The following is a 22,776-nucleotide window of genomic DNA, read 5'->3' on the forward strand; positions in this document are numbered from 1 at the left end:
AATTGTATTTTTTGTGTATTTATATTTTTACATTATTTTACTCATCCATAGCTCCAGGTTCGGTGGGGGGGGGGGAGTATCGTCTCTGATAACACACTCCCAATCCTGCCCTCTCATTTTTGCAGACAGAAACAAGGAACAGAAGCTATTGGTAGAAATACAGTTAGGATGCCAGCCTCCTGGTGGGACCTGGGGATCCCCTGGAATTCTAGCTCATCTCCAGACTACAGAGATCTGTTCTCCTGGAGAAAACAAATGCTTTGGAAGGTGGACTCTATGCCATTGTGCTCAACAGAAGTCCCTGTCCTCTCCAGACTCCACTTCCCAATCTTCAGGAGTTTCCCAACCCACGTCTGGCAACCCCACACCCCCATCCACTGCTGGTGGCCACAGGGGATCTGGGAACCCTAGAATACAGGCAGAAGAAATTCTTCAATAATTAATATTTTTTTAGGTGGAAACACTTATCACTGGAGGAGAGATAAGCAGTTTTAACACTTGGGGAAGACAGAAAACAGTTTGAGGAAAATGAAAAGGTATAGGGAAAGGAGCTTTTAAAAGTCTTCAGTGGAACAACTGCTGCCTATGGGATGTTGGGAGCATGCTCTGGACATGGTTGCCAGCCTCCAGGTGGGGCCTGGAGATTTCCCACTTTTACAACTGATCTCCAGCTGGCAAAGGAAAGTTCCCCTGGAGAAAGTGTGGACTCTATGGCATTGTACCATGCTGTGGCTCCTCCCCTCTTCAAACTTCACGCTCTCCCAGATCCAGTCCCAAAGTCTCCAGGTACGTTCTAACACAGACTTGGCAACCCTAGCTCCAAAGGCTAAATAACTGGGGGGGGGGTAGGGTAGCCAGGTCCAATTCAAGAAATATCTGGCGACTCTGGGGTGAAGCCAGAAGATTCTGGGGGTGGAGCCAGGAGCAAGGTTGTGACATTACATTTAAAGGGACCGCACACCTTTTAAATGCCTTCCCTCCATTGGAAATAATGAAGGAAAGGGGCACCTTCTTTTGGGGTTCATAGAATTGGACCCCCTGGTCCAATCTTTTTGAAACTTGGAGGTTATTTAGAGGAGAGGTGCCAGGTGCTATGCTGAAAATATGGTGCCTCTTAACTCAAAACCAGCCCCCCCTCCTGAGCCCCAGATACCCATGGATCAATTCTTAATTATACCCTATGGGAATCGGTCTCCATAGGGATTAATGGAGTGCCCAGCACACATTTCCCTCCCTCCCCCCACTTTCTGATGACCCTGAAGCGGGGGGAGGACCTCCAAACTGGGGAATCCCCTGTCCCCACCTGGGGATTGGCAACCCTAGTGGGGGAGGACGGGGGGAGTGCACTCTCTTCCACCAAAAACTTGCCATGTGGAAGATTATTCCAGTAAATAAATGCAACTAGCTTTTGACCTTCTGGGCAAAGAGTAGGAAACTCTTCTGAGGCAACAAAACCAAAACATATTGTTTATCTACAAAGGCTCTATGACCTTACTTGGAAAAGTCCAGGATGTCCAAGCAGTCAGCACAACAATTTTAAGAATACACTGTCAAAAGAAAAGCGTTTTGGTTGTATATGATAAGAGCTAGAGCACAGTTACAGGAAGTGTGCTGTTTGAACCTTGCTCATCGCTGGCCCTGAAGTGAAACACGCTGCTGTTGTTCTTAGACTAGCACTATGGCTAACCAGCTGTTTGTCATTCTGCTGTTTGCTTTTTTGCCAAGACTCCAGGAGGCAGAAATAAATGGTAAGACCCTTTGATTTCTTTTTTTCTCTCTACGTAATTGTTTTAACTGGTTTTTAATATGAGGCATTTAACTTTTGTTGTCAGGATGAGAAAGGATCACATATGAGGAGAAATATTCTCCAACGGCATGGTCTTGTTATAAATAACATTGTCTGAGTTTAGTGCCTACACACCATGTGTGAAATCGGATTCTTTCCTGTTAAAATAAAAAAGGGTGCACCATAGCATTTGATTTGTGGAAGGGAAGACCAGCAGCGATGCAGTATAATTGCAGGGAGACAACACTTCTCTCAGAAATATTTCTTCTTCAGTCAGAAGGGAGAAAAATTTGATCTAGTTATATAATGTTGTATTGTATGGGATTCATCATAAGCAGAAAATTAATTAATGTGATGATTTATTAAAATTCAAGATAGTGTGGTACAAAACCAAATAATCATGAAGGAACAGAGGAGAAGAAAAGGAAGACAAATACTTCTGTGTCGAAAGGAAAAATACTTGGTTTCAGAGATCAGCAAAGCATAGTAGAACATAACAGCTTTACTAGTGCCCTGGAATGATAATCCTAGGTGACTTGCTTCTAGGTTTTAGAAGTCTTTTATGGGAGCAGAAGAGGAAGAGCTAGCATTCAATGACAGAATGAAGTACAGAGAACAGCATCATGATGCTCTGTTCAGGTCTTTGTGCAGGAACCCCAATATCTAAGTTTTAATATAAAATTCTATCAAGATAGGCTAAATTAAAAGAGTTTGACTAGTAAGGAGGGCAAATAGTTAATAATAGCTTTAGATACCAACATTGTGTTACTTCTCAGGGTTGTAGCTGCTCAAACCACTCAGGTGTAGCTAATTTTAATTTTTAAACAGGCCCAGAGATTCTTTACTAGTTTTACTGCAGTACAGGAAGGGTTAAACCAGAGGGTCAAACAAAGGATTAAAACTCAGGTCACAAGGCTTTCTTAAACTCTAACATCACTTTACTACACCTATAGATTAAAGCACTACTACCAGACACTAGAGATAGTGAGTTCACAGATAAGGCTAAACCTTAATCAGGTTTTGTAGCAGAAAAAGGAAAGCAGATTTTAAAAAATCTGTAGCTAGGGTTTAAATACAGCTAGGACTTAAAAACCCAACGGGGCCCAATATTAAACTGAATGTTAAGCATTCTTTAAAGAAGGGTTTTTTTCCCCTCCTACAAGAGAACAAGCAGTTACTGTTGTAACTGCTGAAGCTATTTAGCTAGAGTCCCCTTTAATCCAAGCCTAGAAGGGCTAAATTAACATTTGAAATTAAACTAGCATTTGAAGTTAAAGGCAGTCTGAGAAGGAAAGAAGGTCTGAGCACTTCCGCTTTCAGCAAGACCAATTGTTAATCAACCAGAGGTTGACTCACTCATTTTCCTTTATTGATTAGCTTCCAATCAGAGTGATGGGCTCCAGTGGTGGGGTGGAGTTTTTGACCTAACAAGTTCCTTAGAGTTCCTACAAGCAGGCCCAGCTCTGCAAGGCCATGCTCCAGTGCTGAAGTGTTTCAGCTCCAGTGTCTGGAATGAAGGAATAAACAGGAAAGTTTAGCAGACATGCAAGTTCAGCAACAGGGTGAAGAAGCCAGGGCATGGTGCAATGCCATAGAATCCACCCTTCAAAGCAGCCATTTTCTCCGGGGCAGCTGATCTCTGCCAACTGGAGATCAATTGTAAAGGCTGGAGATCTCCAGGCCCCTCCTGGAGGCTGGCAACCTGAGTTGGAGGCTATCCAGTGTATTGCACTGAGTGTAATATGTACGATTATCTGTTCACTGGACATAAGTTATGGGTATGTGCTTGGTAGGCTTTCCAATCCCCAGGTCCCAGCGGGGGATCCCCTGGTTTTACAGGCTTCCCCCCTCCCCCAGCCAGCTGGCCGGCGGGGGAAGCTCCACCCCCATAGCCATTATGCACCTTCAGGAACGATTCCCATAGGGAATGATGGGGAATTGATCCGCGGCTGTCAGGGGCTCTGGGGGGGGCTGTTTTTTGAGGTAGAGGCACCAAATTTTCAGTATAGCATCTAGTGCCTCTCCCCAAAATACCTCCCAAGTTTCAAAAAGATTGGACCAGGGGGTCCAATTCTATGGGCCCCAAAAGAAGGTGCCCCTATCCTTCATTATTTTCTATGGAAGGAAGGCATTCTAAAAGGTGTGCTGTCCCTTTAAATGTGATGGGCAGAACTCCCTTGGAGTTCAATTACGCTTGTCACACCCTTGCTCCTGGCTCCACCCCCAAAGTCTCCTGGCTCCGCCCCCAAAGTCCCCAGATATTTCTTGAATTGGACTTGGCAACCCTAGTGCTTGGTGCAAGTAGCTCATGGTTCTCAGGGAACAAGTTTGCACCCTTGAGGCCAAGATGTCTGACCCGGAGAAGTAGAGACAGACACATGGATAAGACTCTTGGGGGTTTGTTAGATGTGTCCCACTCTGAGAATGGCAGCCTTACCACTATTAGGGAGCATGAGGGTCAAGGGAAAATGACACTCTGCTGATGATAAGGGGAATGTTCCCTCAGAAGGCAACCCTTCTGCAGTTGGTGAACAGGTATCCTGTTACACCAAGGAACCATCGCTGGGCAGGGAGGGAGGGGGTGGTCTTGGTAGTTGGTGATTCGATCTTTAGGCATGAAGATGGATGGATTGCGAACCTGTATCCTGGCTACGTGGTTACTTGCCTGCCTGGTGAAAAGGTAGTGAACATTACACATTTTCTAGATAAGCCATGGAATTCATTGCCACATAATGGAATTAACTGGTGCAGAAAGTGATGGCTGCTACAAACATAGCCAGCTTCAATAGTGGATTGGATAAACATACAGAGTTGAGGTCCATCTGTGTCGTCTGGGGCAGAGATGCTCTGTATCTTTGTTGTTTTGGGGGGCATTGTGAGAGGATTCTGGATTCCTGGCTCCACTGGTGGACCTCCTGATGACACCTGGGTTTTGGGCATTGAGCGATACACAGTGTTGGACTGGATGGACCATTGGCCTGATCCAACACAGCCTCTCTTATGTTCTTAACCTGCCATGCAGACTTCTGCTGACCTTGCGCTTCTCTAAATCAGAGCAATCACCAATAAAGATATGAAAGAGAATTGAGCATTATTAACTCATTTAAAAATAAAATTTATGCATGGATATAACTCTACCAGCACCTACTCAAAGGATGCAGAATGAGAAAAAACCTTTTAATTGCAAGGTTAAATTTCTAGCCCATTCAGCAAATAATCTTCATGCAGCCTTTCTGTGTTTTTAATGAAAAAGACTGTACAAATACCCCAAGAAGGAAGAAAGATAAAAGTGTGGTTAGCGAATTTAAATATCTTCAGGGGAAAATAGACATTGCAAAACAGTATGCAGTTTAAATAGTCACTTCCTGGGTAATCCCACAGATGGAGAAGGACACATAATCAGAAAACCATTTAGTTTAAAAAAACAACACAAGCAGGCGTTCTCAAACTTTTTGAAGGAAGACCTACTTCTAAACTTATTAAATCTTGGGACTCATTTGCAAAGTAACTTCACACAACTTCCTTCCTCCTCTCCAGCATAAAGCATTCATATAGTACTTTTCATGTTTTAGGCTTGCCAGCCTCCATGTGGGGCCTGGAGATTTCCTGTTTTTACAGCTGATTGTCATCTGGGGGAGATCAGCTCCCCTAGAGAAAAATGACTGCTTTGAAGGGTGGACTCTATGGCATTGTACCCTGCTGAGGCCCCTCCCCTCCCTAAATCCCACCCTCTCCCGGATCCACCCCTGAAGTGCCCATGTATTTTCCAACACAGACCCGGCAACCCTATGTTTCATATTTGCAAATATATCACATTACTGAACAACAAGTTATGTTTTATGGCCATTCCACAGAAACAAATCCAAATTTGCCATACACCATCCTCTTTTATCTCACTCTGTTTCTTCTCTTCCTCCCTCCTGGTCTCACAACCCACTTTTGTTCCTAACTCACAATTTAAAAACCATTGATTTAAGGCAACCCAGTTTCTCTCATCCTTGCTTGTAGTAATCAACAAACTAAAGTTAGGTCGCATATACATGACTAAAGCTATTTCCTCATGAGTTGTTTGCGCTAGGTGTGATGCTGTTGCAAAGTGGGAGGTTTTCCTGCTTTCCCATAATAACATGGCATATTCATCCACCATGCTCTATTGTAAAAATTGTTACGTAAGTGGCTACATGTAAATTCCACAACAGAGTCAATAGTGGCTTCATGGGACAGTTTAGGTTTATTTCATAGCGTTTTTAAGAATTCTCTTTGATAGCTGAGGTATCTGCATTTAATCTGTGCTGATCTTTTTTGTAGGATGTTAATACAACATTTTGTTCTTAAAAGGAATTTTGATTGCACTGTACTATGCCAACTCACATAGTCGTTTGGAGATGCTCATGTACATCCATCTTACTATAACTCAAGGCACTAGAAGGATTTTGGGAAGCAGAGGATTCAGGGATACCTTGAGTGGCGGTAGCCCATGGTGTAGAAGGGACACCCCAATGCTCAGGGCAAGGATTTGGGCAGGGTTTCCCTAAAGGGGTAGGGATTCCTTACAGTCATGTGTCCCAGGAAACCAAGGGGTCTCTGCTGCTCACTGAGTTAAGTGATAGGGGTGAGGGAGAAGGAACCCAGAGTGATCCTGATACTGATGACTAGAAAACTTACTCATTGGTAAACCTAGTGCCCATCTTAAGCAGCCAAAGAGAGAAATGATAAAGAGATCCAAGCAGAGCAGCCACAAGTCTCATTTGAAGGGAAGACGGTGTGGCTGAATCATATTCCTTCTGGAACCTTCTGAAATAATGGCTAAGGTGTGGCCAGTCACAAAAGAACCCTTCTGTAATTCAACTACTAGTAAAGAGAGTAACATGTAGAATGTAAGTAACAGAGATTTAAATGATAAACTAAATCAACAAAAACATGTGAAGACTTTTTAAAAATTAAACCTGCAAATTCAGATAAACTAATTTTTGCTATTTTGCATACTAGTTCTCTGCCCACTCTCTCTATATGTAAGACTGGTCTGCTAATTTCATTCCATACTGTTGTCTGATGAAGTGTGCTTTTAGCACACAAAAGCTTACATTGTGAATAAAACTTCATTGGTCTTAAAGGTGCTACTGGCTGGCAGTGGAAAGGAGCCTGAAAAACCAGGGGATCCAGGACCTGGGGACTGGCAAGCCTACTGCCTTGTAACTGTTTTTGGGACCAGCAGCCATTACAAACTTTGGCTGGTTTCTGTCCATGTGGCAGGCAAGCATCTGATCCAAGGCCGATAAGCGACTTGCTTTTGTAGCATGGATACCAGGACCGGCCCTCCCGCTAGGTAAACTAGGCGGCTGCCAAGGGTGCCAGGAGGGTGGGGGTGAAAAATTGGGCTCCCCACCCCCCCTCCTGGTGCCCCAGGCAAGCACCTAGTTTGCCTTTCACCCCCCGCCATTACCACCGCCACCGCCCCTCTACTCCCTTTGCCTCCCCCCCTGCGCCTCCCCGCCGTGCCTCCTCCTCCCTCCCTTCAGACCCTTTCCCACCCACGCCATGCCAATTTCAATGCCATAACTGGCTCTAGCGCTGCATTTTGGCTCTCTAAAGCCCCCCCCTCCCCAGCTGAACATGCGAATCGCAGGTTAAACCGCACTGCGGGGCCGGGCTGTGCTCACCATCTCTCAGGAACAGCATCCTGAAAGGGTGACTCCTGCTGCCTCCTCTCCCATCCAGGAAGTGGGGAAGGAGGAGTTCAGTGGGTGTCGCCCATTCAGGACACTGTTCCTGAGAGACAGTGGGTGCAGTCACACCTACCATTAAAAGCGGGTGTATAGCGCTCAAATCTGAACTGCTGAATATTGAATGGATGCAGGGCAGTTCAGACGAGCATCCAATAATAGGATTTATTCTGTTGTGCGCGATCAGACATCCAATACTATCACACTCCTTTCTTGGAGCATGCGTAATCAGATGGTGATTTCTGGGAGGGGAGGGGGTCCATTGAACATGCGCCCAACTGTTTGGAGCTGGGAAATCAAAACTTTCTTCAGAGGCAAGGGGGAAGGGCGAAAGTTTCCAGAATTAACATTGCCGATCCAAACCACGGAACTGCCAGGAATTATTTTCCTAGAAATTGGCAGTGACAATGATATCTTGAAATCCTCCACATTGAAAAAAAAGAATTTTTTCCTGTTCTGAATAGTGGGATAACGTCCCCCCCCCCTCCGATCCTGTGTTGATTGGAGAAGCAGAAGCGTCACCTCAGATTTCCGGATGATCTGGCAATGCGCATGTCTGCTGGGGCTTTCTTTAAAAAAAAAAAAAAAGGTGAGAGGCAGTATCGCGCGTGAGCTGTCCAAACAACAAAAAGCCAATCTTGTGCCACTGTTTTAAAAAAGGGCCAGACTTTATGTACTGTCAAATTAATGCACCATTCATGTGTAGCAAGCCTGGATGACGATCGATTGCCAGATGTGACTGTTTGAACGAACACATTTAATCCGTCAGCCAGACGGAGCTAATGGTACGTGTGACCGCACCCAGTGAGTGTAGTGCAGCCACGCGGCGTGGTTTTACCTGCGATTTGAGTGTTTGGTCGGGGGGGGGGGCTTTAGAGAGCCGGAATGCGGCGCTAGAGCCAGTTCCAGTGTTGAAATTGTCACAGGGTGGGTGGGAAAGGGTCTGAAGGGAGGGGGAAAGGAGGGGGCACGGAGGGGCACGGAGCTGCAGCGAGGAGGGGGGAGGCGCAGGGGCACTTGGGGGGCACCAGGCAGCGAGTCTGCCTAGGACGCCATGGGGCGTCAGGTCGCCACTGATGGATACTGTCATGAATCTGCTGCTTACCCACCTAGTGATATGCTTACCCACCATTACATGCATCTACATTCTTCACATGAAATTAGAGCCATTCTAATCACGCTTTTCTATTCACCTTATTTAGATGTTTTTAATAGACAGAGGAGCTTGCCTGTGAAGCAACAATGTTTTTTTTACTTTCTTTCTTTCTTTGCTTAGTATTCTTAGAAGACAAAACTGCCAACAGATTTCTGAGCAGAACTAGGCGTGCCAATTCAGCATTTGAGGAGTTCAAGAAAGGAAATATTGAAAGAGAGTGTTATGAGGAGAGATGCTCGAAAGAAGAAGCCAGAGAGGCCTTTGAAGATCAAGCGCTAACAGTAAGGACAAACTGGTTCCTGGATTTGTGTTGGTTGTATAGTTTATTTCTGGTTTATCCTAGTTGGTTAGTAACACTGAACACATGATATATCTGTTCCAGGGCCAGTGTCTGAGAAGGGGGAGTGAGTGTGCTGGCCTTGTCACCTTCATTATTGCCATAGGTGTGCCCTTGTAGAAGAAGCGCAATGAGTCTGCCCACATCACTGGGAATGTTAGAAAAACAGCGTTTCTGATAAGGTTACCACGCTAGATCAAAAGAAGTGGACTCTGGTGCACAAAAGCTTATGCTGGAATAAAATCTAATTAGTATTTAAACTGCCACTAGATTTCTATTTATTTTTGCTACAATTAACGTGAAAAGTTAAATTCCATGTTACACATAACTAGAATAACTGAACACCATGATCCTAAGAATCTGAGAAATTATTTTGTTCAGGTTATGCATTATAGTGTTACAGTTTGCCACAGTTTGTTCCTTTTATTTTCTTTTTAATTATTTTTTGTTTTATCATATTTATATCCCGCCCTCCCCTGACAGGCTCAGGGCGGCTGATTAGTATATAGTTATTAAATATATCTAATTCATTTTTACAAGGACCAGAGAGATTACATTAAACTGAAAAAACGTGTAAGTGACAAGTTCTTGCCAATGTACTGTTTGGCAAGCTAGTTCTGGGTAGGGTTGCCAGGGCTGTGTTGGAAAATACCTGGAGACTTTGGGGATGGATCCAGGAGAGGGCGGGGTTTGGGGAGGGGAGGGGCCTCAGCATGGTACAATGCCATAGAGTCCACCCTTCAAATCAGCCATTTTTTCCAGGGGAGCTGATCTCTGCCAGCTGGAGATCAGTTGTAAAAGCGGGAGATCACATTGAAGTGTTGCAAGTAACATTACAGGTTTTTGGCATTCTTATCCTGTATCTGAAATTGACTATGTGAAGGAATAAGCAATGGCTTAGAAGATAAAGTTTACAGCGAAATGGAAAAATAGCCCGGTTTTGCCTGTCAGCTTTACTCCCTTGTGGGAAATTTATCTCTGATATTGAAGAATTTTTATACCCTTGTGGTTGTTGTTCACCATCTGAATTAATTAATAAATATTTTTGGACATAATTTCAATTTTTTTTAATTGGTTTGTCAAGGGTTAACTCTGCTACAGGAGTGAGTGGTACATGGTGCCTATGCTTGCTCTTCAGTTCCACATCCCGTGTGACTCTTTTTTTGGTTGTCTAACCTCCAGGGGTTGGCTGAAGCTTGCCTGGTCTTACAACTGATCTCCAAGTGATAGAGATCAGTCCATCGGGAAAACATGGCTGCTTTGGAAGGTGGTCTCTATGGCACTGTACCCCATCGAAGTCCTTCTCTTTCTCAGACCCCACCTTCTTCAGGCTCCACCCCTCCATATCGTCAGGTATTTTCCAATCTAGAGTTGGCAACCCTAATCCTAGGCAAAGAGGGCCGTCAGCCTGGAAAGGATGTAAGCTGCCGTGTTAGAGAGAATACCATGATAGGAGGTGGTAGAACTCCACAGAACTTGTCATAGAACAGCCATCATGTATCTTCTGTGATCTCAGCAGATCTCAGGAGCTTAGGGGGGTCAGTCCTGGTTAGTACTTGGATGGGAGACAACCAAGGAAGACGTGGGTTGCTATGCAGAGGAAGGTGATGTCAAACTGCTCATCTGATCTGCTTATCTCTTGCCTTGAAAACATTATGTGGTGGGCACCATAAATTGGCTGCAACTTGATGGCACTCACCACCACTACCAATGAAGTGTTATCAGGGCAATGTCCAGGGCTTTTTTTGATCAGGAACACAGTTCCAGTGGGCTTGGCATAAGGGGGTGTGGCCTAATATGCAAATGAGTTCCTGCTGGGGGTTTTCTACAAAAAAGCCCTGGCAATGTCCATAAAGTATATTGTTCACTGAGGGGAGGGGATAGTAAAGTTATGACAAGGGAAAAGGTTCACCATTTGGTAAAAGGAAACAAAAGTGGGGGATATTTATAGAAGCGCAATCAGCTCTATAATTGGTTCTTAAAGGATTGTATTAGGTCAGTCTTAATCTTTGAATCAGTTTTCTCTAATTTGTGTGATGGACATTTTAACATTCTAGCTAACTAATTTATTAACATGCTATGTTTTTCTCATTAGGAGGCATTCTGGAATAAATATTTCGGTAAGAGATATTTTAAAGTTTTTTGTACTAAAACACTTATTGAAGATACTGAAAATGTATACTTGGTAAAGACATTTGCTGTTTCAACATAATTAAAATGTCATACCAAATCACACTCTCACATCATTGACTTACTGGCCCAACAGCTTGCAGCTATGATGGATGGATATATCCATGTACCTTTACAAATGTGACTCATAATCCTTTCTTACCTGTACCTTTCTTACACATTTGCTGGCTGAACAGTGGTATCAAAATGATCCACCCCATAGTCTGACATTGTGAGTATATTCACATTCTAGTTTCTAGTTGCACCAGGCTAGTGTTGGCCAATCTGACAACAAAGGAACTACATCCTTATTCTGTATTACCTCAAACAGGTTTGGATCAAGCCATCTCTTCTGAAGGTGAAAAAAGGTGGAAGAGTCTCCTTTAATCACCCAAAAAGGCTATGCAGGAGATCATAAGACCTATATGGATACAGCCATGTGGAATGGGACTGTAGTAAGGAGAATTATTTGGTGAGCTTTAGCAAATAAGCTGGCTGGAGCACACCTACTCTCTCTATATATAGATCCTGTAAAAAGCCTGTCCAGGGGTGCTGCCAGACGTACCATTAGTGGCGACACAGCTCCATCTCGCTGACGGATTAAATGTGTTCGTTCAGACATCCACATCTGGCAATCAAGTGTCATCCAGGGTCATCCCGGCTTGCTACGCCTCAATGGAGCATTAATTTGACAGCACAAAGTCCGGTTCTTTTTCAAAAAAGCTGCACAAGATCGGCTTTTTCCTGTTTGGACAGCTCACGTGCGATACTGCCTCTCACCTTTTTTTTTTTTTAAAGCCCCAGCAGACATGCACATTGCCAGATCATTTGGGAATCTAAGGTGATGCTTCTGCTTCTCCAATCAACACAGGATCGGAGGGGGGGAAACGTTATCCCACTATTTAGAACAGGAAAAAAAATCTATTTTTTTCAATGTGGAGGATTTCTGGAAACTCCCCCCCCCCCGAAGTAATGTTTGATTTCCCACCTCCAAACAGTTGGGCGCATGTTCAATGGACCTCCCCCCTCCCAGAAATCACCACCTGATCACGCATGCTCCAAGAAAAGAGCATGATAGTATTGGATGTCTGAACGCTCAACAACAGAATGAGTCACATTCTTGGATGCTCGTCTGAATGGCCCTGCATCGAATCAATATTCAGCTGTTCAAATTTGAGTTTTACACACACGCTTTTAATGTGATGTGTGACCGCACCCCAGAAGAACTAAATTGTGTGGATCCCCTTAGTGATCATATATTAGTGAAGATGGATTCCAGATTAGATCACTTTGAGATCTTCCATGTACACAACTGTTCTTGTGCAAGCAGAAGAGACTCCTCGATGTCTTTGCTTAGGTCTAAGCCATTTTATCCCCCACTATATTTTCCATTTAAAACCAAAGTAAATAATTAATTGTTTAGGAAAATATTATGGCACAGGTAGGAAAGTATTGTGAGCCACATTTGTAAAGATACACGTATACATCCATCCATAGCTGCAAGCTGTTGGGCCAGTAAATCAACAAACATTTTAGATGTAAAAGTTAAACCCTCAGTTCCATAGCTCTGAGTGTAAATGTTACATGGTTATTGTATTCCTTAATAACTCAAGCCCATAGCATAAAAGCATGTTGGTTCAATTTTGATGGGACATAAAACCCAAACACATTTCCTGGCTTAACAATGGTATCAAAATGATCCACCCCGTAGCCTGACATTCACATTCATTCTATGACCTGATCTGGATGATTTTGGGGGGACTGAACGCTGCCATAACATAGAATTAAACTTAGTTACCTGTGCTTATTTTATTTTTATTTTTAAGAGCCCAACAGCATATTGGACACTTAGCATATGAATACCAAGCAGATTCTACAGTCAGCAAATGGGATTCTATATTTGCTTCAGGTTCACAGTGAATGTTTGTACCAGTGATTGCTGCACTTAATCCAGAAAACACCATGCATCCTGAAAAGAGACTTCTAACACCATCATATTTGTGTGTGTATTAGCCTCTTCGATTATTCTTTCCCCACTCTAGACGGTGACCAATGTGAGCCTAACCCTTGCCATTATGGTGGAACATGCAAAGATGGAATTGGTAAATACACCTGCTCGTGTTTAGATGGTTATCACGGCCAAAACTGTGAATCGGGTAAGTTTGCCTTCTAATCATCTGAGTGGTGACTTAGGCTGAAATAACAGAGTACAGTGTTCCTAGGTGAACACTGGGTCGGTAGAGATAGGGCTGGTTGAGACACTGCAGTGAGGTGAAGCCTGATAAATGTAGCTGCCTACTGGGAAATAATTGGCTGGCCTGAACATATGCATGTATGGATATGTACCATTTTCCTGATTTCTGCTATTCCTGAACCTCCAAAGAAGGGGAGGGGGAGGAAAACAGAAATTTAGCATACTTCTATGTATGTCCGTAAATATATATGCGCACTTTGTGGCATGCTGTGGCAACAGGAGCACATCCCAAGTCTTCCCACCATGTGTGGGATCACCAACATTTCAACCAGCTCTTAGCACTGGGATTTAGTTAAGAACACCAAGATAAAAGACCTCATCTGAAACTGAAGCCACATCCTCCAGCACATTAACCAAAACGATGTCAAGTATTAAATGTTTATAATTATAGAATTGTTTCTTTGCAGCAACTATGAAAGTAAAGAATGTATAAGATTTAAGACAAATGAATAAAAATAACTTGACACTTCTATTCAAATGCCTTAAAGAAGCTTTGGATATTTTGGGTGGGTGGGTGGGTGGTTTGGGGTGAAGCAAAAAGCACAAATGACCCATTATTCCACTTCTCCATGCCTCTCTGTAACATCTGAGACAGAATTTTTGCATAACCTTCCCAATGCAAAGAGACTTTGTGAACCTAGTTGCAGAAGAGATATACAAGTTCTGCTTCACACACAAACTGACCCACTCAGGGTTCCCTGACATATTATGTGAGCATTTAAATGCATGTAGGATTTATGGGAATCCCCAGGTTTGCTGTGTAAACTATGGAGCTGCCTTCAGTCAACTGATCCAGAACTTCGGTATCACCTCTGTGTATACAACAGAGACATGTCACATGATCCCTGACAATGGGGTGAGTACACAAGTCCTTTCCAGCACAGGAGCTGGTATGCACGCAAAGAAGCCTTTAAGGCAACTTCAGTCACCAGGCAGTACCACAGCTAGTGGTTTGCATCTTACCTTAGGCTACAAGAAATTCTTTTAGCCCAGTGAACTTCCTTCTAAATTATATGACCCTTCTATAGGTTGAAGAGCCTCTCAGGTTGGAAAAAGGCTTCACATAAGCGGACACGTAGGATACAGACCCTTAGGCATTGTTTTCAACATCATTTTTTCAGGCGATCACATTGGAAAAGAAAAACAGAAATTGAGCATACTTCCATGTGTCCATTTAAATCTATCTGCAAGTACCTTGATGGGGAAAGTTCCCTCTAGTTGCTATCTTCTTGGTCTCCCAAAATTTTCCCCATTAATCTATGTAAACCGAAAACAGTACAGGATGCATAAAGGAATATGCTTGATGAGCAAGAGAATTACTTAGGGCCAAAATTACCTCAAGAGGTATCAATTTATCTCTCTTCATTTATTATTTGTCTATTGCATTTTATCTGTCATTCTACCAAGGAACTTGGGGCAGCATACATAGCAACAAGCATTTGATCCTCACAATTGTGTTCTGAGGTAAGTTAGGATTAAAGATGATAGCTTGGATCCAGCAGAGCATTTCCATAGGTAGAAAAGTTTCCATTTGTGCAGCAGAACTTTCTAATTTTCCCTTCCTGCTGCAGGCCAGAATTCCCAGGGAATTTTGTGATTCAGTAGGAGAGGAAAGATGGCAAAGTTGCAGTCTATGGGTGTTTTTAAATTCAGTTTGATCCAGAGTTTTAGAGTCTTAAAATCGCCTACCAGTGTTCCGCTTTAATTATTTTCCTTTTACATTCAAGCATTTCAATTTTTTTTTGGGGGGGGGGGTGTCTCTGATCAGAGGGCAGCCGGAATACCAGTGCTTAGTTAAATGTATACGATTGCTTGGAAATCATGTCAACACTGAAAAAACAATACAAATTTAAATCACTAGATGAGGCAAGCAATGATATGTAAAAATTTCAAATGCTGTCAGTTCTCATGCAAATTACTGCACCTTGTGGTGGCTTTTGGAGGAGTCTTTTAAAACACAGGAAAACTTTTACAATATAAATTTGCAATGCCCGTAGAGAAAAGACCAGACCAAAACTAGTCTCGATAAAAATGCTTTTGTGGTGTCGTCGAAACCCATCTCACTGAAATAAACGTAAACGCCTTGGGAAGCAATGATGCGAAACAATGATGGGAATGTTATGTAATGTAAAAGGTGAGTTTACAATGCGGAGATAGAGAGTCGCAAACTGGCCCACCAGTAGGCCATCCAGAGCACGGATTTGTATATGGGTCTTTCTGGAAGAGTACAGCCTGACACAGACTCCGTTGGCTCTAGAGGAATATGTTCTAGATTCCTGTTAGTTAGTTAGTTAGTTTTGGTCTTTATCTGCAGAACATTGATTTATTCCCTTTTGGCGTCTGTATTTACTTATCTTTTATGCAGTCATCCAAAAGTATTGCAAACTCAACAATGGTGGCTGTCACCACTTTTGCACCCTCGTAGAAAACACTGTTGTGTGCTCTTGTGCTGATGGATATATTCTGGCGGAAGATGGAACATCCTGTGTTGCTACAGGTATAGTCATGTAATGAGTTAAGGTTATTAATGAAGTTTTATCACTTTTAATCAAGCTCTATTATATTATTAGTGTAGTATTAACCCTGATAATATGTGGTTTTGACTGGCAGGTTGGGTTCTACTTCTCCCTAAAAGCGATCAATGAGAGATGATGGAATGTTAGAGAGCTAATTGGAAAGCAGCAGTTTAGACAGCAGTTGGGAGTTGGCAGCTAGGAGGTAGAGAGGAAAAAGAGTTTGAAACTGTATGAGAGCAAGTTTGATGCAGTGATTGTGTGGACTCTTATCTGGGAAAACTGGGTTTGATTTCCTACTCAGCCACTTGCAGCTGCTGGAATGACCTTGGGTCAGCCATAGCTCTCACACAGCTGTCCTTGAAAGGGCAGCTGCTGTGGGAGCTCCCTCAGCCCCACCTATCTCACAGGGTGTCTTTTGTGGGGAAGGAAGGTAAAGGAGATTGTAAGCCGCTCTGATACTCTGAGATTCAGAGTGAAAGGTGGGGTATAAATCAATATCTTCCTCGTTGAGATGAGCTGTTTAGAGCTGGCTGAAAAGAATAATTTTGTAACAAAGGATCCCAGTTGTGGGAATAAGAAAGCAGTTCAGAAGTTAGGTTGGAAATAAACATTGTAAAATCTACCTTACTTTCTTCAATGTTATGTTCAAACCATAATAGTTAATGTTTGTTTAAATCTGTGGGCTGTGTACCTTAGGGAAAGAAACACACACACACAAAGATCTGAGGGGAGAGAGAGAGAAAGAGAGAGAGAGAGAGAGAGAGAGAGAGAGAGAAATGGTGGCAGCATGTAAATAGATAGTGTATGAGCTCCAACCTCTAACATTTCTTATTTATCCAGATATTGTAAAGTATTTGTCATAAAATTCTGCTCCTCAATTATTACCTTTGGTAGAAATGAAATTGAAAACCCCCAAGTTTTCAAAATAGTTAGCCTGTCAGACCATGCAAGCATAATTGTATGGCATAATTTAATAGGCTTGGTCGTTTCTTTTTTGGGTACATATTTGCTTGTTTGTGTCAATACATTTAAAATGCTGTTAATGTTTTTGTAGGAAGTTTTCCCTGTGGTCAAATTACAGTGAAAAAGGAAGCATCAAAGAAAAAGAGGGAAGCAAGTTCAATGTATAGTTTCCAAGACTATGTTGAAACAGAGTTGACTTATGATGATTCATTGAGTGACCAGAATTTCACCAGTGACCAGAATTCCACCACTCAAAGCTCTTCCCTACACTCCCAGGGTGAAGTCTTGCTCAACGCTGCACAGAACAACTCTAATTCAAAAACTGAGATTGACCCTGGTATGAGAGTGGTTGGCGGCCATGACTGTAAGCCAGGTGAATGTCCATGGCAGGTAAATGAATGTGCTATGTACCTTGTAGTTCCAGCTGATTAGCTCTTTTAACTGAAGCATTGTTTAACAAATAGTTTATAATTTTAAATCAATCATTTTGGTTTTGCCATATATAAAAACTCACATAAGAGCACATCTGCCTTCTGACAAATCTATTTATTTACTACCCTCCTTGTTCTTGAGTATTTTAGGTGAGTAATGACAATAAAGATCAACTGATATAAAACAGATATACAGTGCATTAAAACTGCAATTAGCACCAATATAGAAACACATATTACCCCTGGGAGGATATTCCCCCTTTGCCCAGTCTGTCGGTATCTGTGGTCGTGGCAACTGTGCAGATTGGGCAAATATGTTCAGTCAAGTTTCACACTTGAGAAAAGTGGGCTTCTCTTGTATCTCCTCAGCTGTATTTAATTTGGAAGCCTGAGCCAGGGCCCGTCTTGTTTTTTTCCAGTTTATAACACCTAACTTTTTGTAGGTACTCTAGTAAAAAGGGAAATAAATAAATATTAATACAGTAATAATAAAATAAAAACTATGATAAAAGTGTTTAAGTCTTCAAATTCTGTTTTTCTGTGTTTTCCCCCCCTTTTCAGGCACTTTTAATAAATGAAGGTGGTGACGGGTTTTGCGGAGGAACAGTACTGAACCAGTTTTATGTGCTTACTGCAGCTCATTGTATAAACCAAACAAAATCAATTCGAGTTATTTTAGGTAGGTCCTCATAATCATTTGTCTTCTTTTTAAGGAAAGACTTTTCAAAGAAACTTAATTAAACACTTCTATAAGCTGGATGCCCTAACAGAATCCATACAGACGGGGAACCATTTGAAAGTTCTGCCACACTTTTCAAAATCTCCTCCTCTATTTATTTAAATTTTTTATATCCCACCTTAATGCTTTCAATGCAAAATGGCTAACAATAAAACAACAGGCAGATACAGGGCTTTGGTAGCATTTCCCTACACCTCATGTTCCCAATATTCTTTGTTTCTGGAACATATCCTGTCCTCATCAGTTAATTTTAGAATTATTTTCCGTTTTGTTAATTGATTAATTGACGAGTGTAGTGGCATTTCCATATTGTCCCCCTCCATGACTCCTTGCCAGGTTCCCAGCTTGTAAACACTATATTTCTGCCTGGATAGGGAGTCCCTCCATCTTGTTTTCGGGTGGCCCCATTATGTGGCTTTTGCTATCCTCACAAGGAATAGCCAGCCAGCTTACTATTATATATACTGAATATATGAGTGATATAGGGAATTATAAGAAATAACATTTTCTTTTTTTCTTCCTAAAGTTTTTTTTTAAATCTAGAATAATATACAATCTCACTGTCCCATGCTCATTTAAAACAAACTGTATCAATGTGGACACCTAATCTAAAAATAAGTACTGAGTGCCTTCTTTAAGATCTATATGTGCATTTAATTCCTGGGGTCCTCAGTGTGCATTCTTTCAGAATAATATTTTTAATCTGTGTTACTGTTGGGCACAAATGTGCCATATAAGAAAAATGCCAGCATGGGATTCACCCGATATCACATCATCCCTGTTTGTTTCTAACATTAACTGCTGAAGCAGGAAAGTTCCTGCTCAGATATGCCTTTGTTTAAACTACACTTTGCTTGCAGGTGGAACAGGAAGTTTTGTATGTCTTTGACTCATTCACTCCCTTCTCTCATGCACATACACTTTTACTGAAAAGCTAATTAAGCAATTTCAAGACCAAAATACTAGCATGTCATAATAACTCTGCTGCATTGACTTCACACAGGGGAAGTGGACACAGCAGCAAGTGAAAGAACTGGAAGTATGTTCGCTGTAGAAAAAATATTTGTGCATCACAGATTTGTGCTGAAAACATATGACTATGATATAGCCCTGATTAAGCTGAAGAGACCTATCCAGTTCTCTGAAAATGTTACGGCTGCATGCCTTCCCACTCCGGACTTTGCAAATCAAATCCTAATGGCTCAAGAATCAGGCACTGTTAGCGGTTTTGGGCGCATCCATGAAAAAGGTCGGCAGCCCACCAAGCTTCAAGTTGTTAATCTCCCCTATGTTGACAGGAATACCTGCAAGCTGTCAAGCAATTTTGCTATCACTGAAAATATGTTCTGTGCTGGCTATGATGCAATTGCACAAGATGCTTGTCAGGGTGACAGTGGAGGCCCTCATGTAACTGCATACAGGGGCACTTATTTTGTTACTGGTATTGTCAGTTGGGGAGAAGGGTGTGCAAGAAAAGGAAAATATGGAGTTTATACAAAAGTGTCAAAATTCATATTTTGGATAAAGAAAATCATGGCTCGTACCATGCAAAACAATGTTTAATGAACAGGACAGCTGTTACCGATTTGGTGGATTTAGGGGAATTGAGCAGTGAATTCTGTTTAGAACTACCAAACTATTTCCAAGGCTTCCTTTTAAAACCACTGCCATTGGCGTGTTTTTCACATAGCTTGCTTCTTCCCTTGCTGTAGCGGATCTCCCACATGTTTATACCAGGGTTTTTTGAAAATTTATTTATTTAAATTCTTACATCTTTTCCACGTTTTAATTGCTTCCTACTAAACTTCTTAATGGGAACTTGGCTGATCCAAAAGTAAGAACAGGGTCACAATGACACAATTCCATTTTCAAAATGATTGGATGCTGATAGTATTCAACAGTTAATGGATTCAGTATGCTCTTTTTTTAAAAAAGGATATTACAATAGAACCAAGCATTTTTATATCAGAAAATATGTTTGAAAAGTTCATAAACTTTTCAGATTATTCAGTTCAGCTAAAGGTTGTTAAAAATACCCACGTTTGAATTAGCACCTGGATGAACAGCTGCAAATTTTGAATTCACTTGTCCAGTGTGTCAGTGTGATATTTATAATTAATATTTCAGTATTTTTAACCTCTCAAATAGGATCCCTAATTTACAACTTTGTTTCATGCCATTGTAATTAATTATATTAACATTTCATGGAAAAATTAGCCAGTGTTAAACACTAGGGATAGGCATGGACAGGCTCATGAGCCAAAATTTGACACAAACTTGAGCTGGTGCAGAGCCTTCAAACTGATATCCAAGGAAGGTGCCTTTCCAAAATGTTCACAGGACTTTTGTCTGGTTCAGTTCAGCTGTTCAGGCCATTGAAACCTAACAGCTAAGCAGTTATTAGGTTTAAATGGCTGTGAGCAATTTCTCTGGTTGGTTTCACTTTCTCCTGCTCCGAAGTGGGCCAGTAAAATGGCTGTTGGTGAAATGGCTGCCTTCCATTTCATGTAATGTGTTTAATGCTGTAGTTAGATGGTGAGTGTCATAAAATTCACCTCCACCCGATCTGATATTTTAAAGGTTAGCTAGGAGACACTGGACTGCAAACTTCATGTCTCAGAGCACTCAAAGTTACTGTGCTCATGATCAACAACTTATTCTCCTTAACAGTTAAGGTAGTGGGCCTAACTCTTGTCTTCCAAAATGGTCAGCCAATGAAAGCAAAGAAGAGTGACCACCATATAACCACCACAAAGGTTACACCACTTGGATGACAGTTTAGGTCAAACTTGGTGATTATACATATATATTTTATGGCTTATATTTTACAAATATTTTCCTTGATTCAATATTCTTCTGTTGTTCTGTATGCAATAATAAAACAGTATTTTAAAGATTATTTGTGGGAAATGCTGTCTTATTACACATCGTCATTCACATATGGACTGATGATAAATACAGTATGTTTTGCAAAAGGAATGTGCTTGTTACAGTGAAGTCATTATTGGGGTCTTTGGTTAATATATGAGAGTTTGCAAGTCATAGAAACATGATATTGAGTGCAGTAAATTAATTTCCCAAGAAGGAAGCAGAAGGGGTGAGAGAGAGAGAGAGAGGGAAACACTTGTCTTCATATCTCTCCGTCATGAAGCAGGAAGAAGCCATGGAGCTCTATGTGTGCCTGTGTGAGAAAGAGAGGGGAAGGAAAGCAAGAGGCAGGAAACAGGAAATAGGAAGCAAAGAGTCATTGAGAGAGCTGGGGAAAAGCAAGCTACAGTGCAGCAGTAGCAGCAGGGGAAAGGAATCAGTAGAAGCAGGGCTTTTTTTGAGCAGGAATGCACAGGAACGCAGTTCCAGCTGGCTTGGTGTCAGGGTGTGTGACTTAATATGCAAATGAGTTCCTGCTGTGCTTTTTCTACAAAAAAAAACCCTGAGGAAAAGGAAGTTGTTTGAGAACCAGATTTGAGCTCTGCACAGGCCAGTTCCATCCCACGGGCTTTGAGTCTGAGACTCCTGCCTTAGATGTTTTTTCATATGTAGGGTGGCCAGACCGTCCGGGCGCCCGGGAATGTCCCGGTTCTGGCCCCCTATTCCCGCCTCCCGGGCTGGCTATACCGGGACCATTTAGAGGTCCCGGTTTAGACAGCCCCAGAGGCGGTGGGCCGCGGGCGCCGGCGGGGAAGGCGGCGAGTGAGGGAGGGAGAGTGCCTGCGCGTGCGCAGGGCCCCTGCACACGCGCAGGGACGCTCCCTCCCTCACTCGCCGCCTTCCCCGCCCGCACGCAGGGCCCGGCGGCGGTGGCGGAGGCCTCTCCGCGGCCTCCGCTGGTCGCTGGAAGCCCTCCAGACACTCTGGAGGGCCTCCAACGACCAGCGGAAGCCGCGGAGAGGCCGCGGAGCAGCCGGCGCTGGTCCCGGAAGGCCTTCCAGAGACTCTGGAGGGCCTTCCGGGACCAGCGCCGACCAGCGAAGGCCTCTCCGCGGCCTCCGCTGGTCGCTGGAGGCCCTCCAGAGACTCTGGAGGGCCTCCAGCGACCAGCGGAGGCCGCGGAGAGGCCGCGGAGCAGCCGGCGCTGGTCCCGGAAGGCCTTCCAGAGACTCTGGGGGGCCTTCCGGGACCAGCGCCGACCAGCGAAGGCCTCTCCGCGGCCTCCGCTGGTCGCTGGAGGCCCTCCAGAGACTCTGGAGGGCCTCCAGCGACCAGCGGAGGCCGCGGAGAGGCCGCGGAGCAGCCGGCGCTGGTCCCGGAAGGCCTTCCAGAGACTCTGGAGGGCCTTCCGGGACCAGCGCCGACCAGCGAAGGCCTCTCCGCGGCCTCCGCTGGTCGCTGGAGGCCCTCCAGAGACTCTGGAGGGCCTCCAGCGACCAGCGGAGGCCGCGGAGCAGCCGGCGCTGGTCCCGGAAGGCCTTCCAGAGACTCTGGAGGGCCTTCCGGGACCAGCGCCGACCAGCGAAGGCCTCTCCGCGGCCTCCGCTGATCGCTGGAGGCCCTCCAGAGACTCTGGAGCGCCTCCAGTGACCAGTGGAGGCCGCGGAGAGGCCGCAGAGCAGCGGGCGCTGGTCCCGGAAGGCCTTCCAGAGACTCTGGAGGGCCTTCCGGGACCAGCGCCGACCAGCGAAGGCCTCTCCGCGGCCTCCGCTGGTCGCTGGAGGCCTTCCAGAGACTCTGGAGGGCCTCCAGCGACCAGCGGAGGCCGCGGAGA

The 22,776-nt window shown here is 43.6% G+C and overlaps 1 protein-coding gene across 1 annotated transcript; it reads left to right on the plus strand.

Moving 5' to 3' along the window:
• The first annotated feature begins 1,454 nt into the window (after positions 1–1,454).
• Positions 1,455–20,973, plus strand: F10 (coagulation factor X). The gene is made up of 8 exons (XM_060233740.1): positions 1,455–1,748; positions 8,786–8,946; positions 11,098–11,122; positions 13,214–13,327; positions 15,791–15,922; positions 16,996–17,294; positions 17,897–18,014; positions 19,078–20,973. Exons 1-8 carry the CDS (start codon positions 1,679–1,681, stop codon positions 19,635–19,637), a joined length of 1,479 nt encoding a protein of 492 aa, XP_060089723.1. The 5' UTR covers positions 1,455–1,678; the 3' UTR covers positions 19,638–20,973.
• Positions 20,974–22,776: the final 1,803 nt, after the last annotated feature.

The sequence above is a fragment of the Heteronotia binoei genome, chromosome 3, assembly GCF_032191835.1.
Source record: "Heteronotia binoei isolate CCM8104 ecotype False Entrance Well chromosome 3, APGP_CSIRO_Hbin_v1, whole genome shotgun sequence".
NCBI lineage: Eukaryota > Metazoa > Chordata > Lepidosauria > Squamata > Gekkonidae > Heteronotia > Heteronotia binoei.

Excerpts from the sequence above, each read along its gene's own strand:
- F10 (XM_060233740.1), top strand. The coding sequence starts at position 1,679 with ATGGCTAACCAGCTGTTTGTCATTCTGCTGTTTGCTTTTTTGCCAAGA. Across the intron at positions 13,328-15,790 it reads CGGCCAAAACTGTGAATCGG|TCATCCAAAAGTATTGCAAA; the intron begins GTAAGTTTGCCT and ends TCTTTTATGCAG. Across the intron at positions 18,015-19,077 it reads ATCAATTCGAGTTATTTTAG|GGGAAGTGGACACAGCAGCA; the intron begins GTAGGTCCTCAT and ends GACTTCACACAG.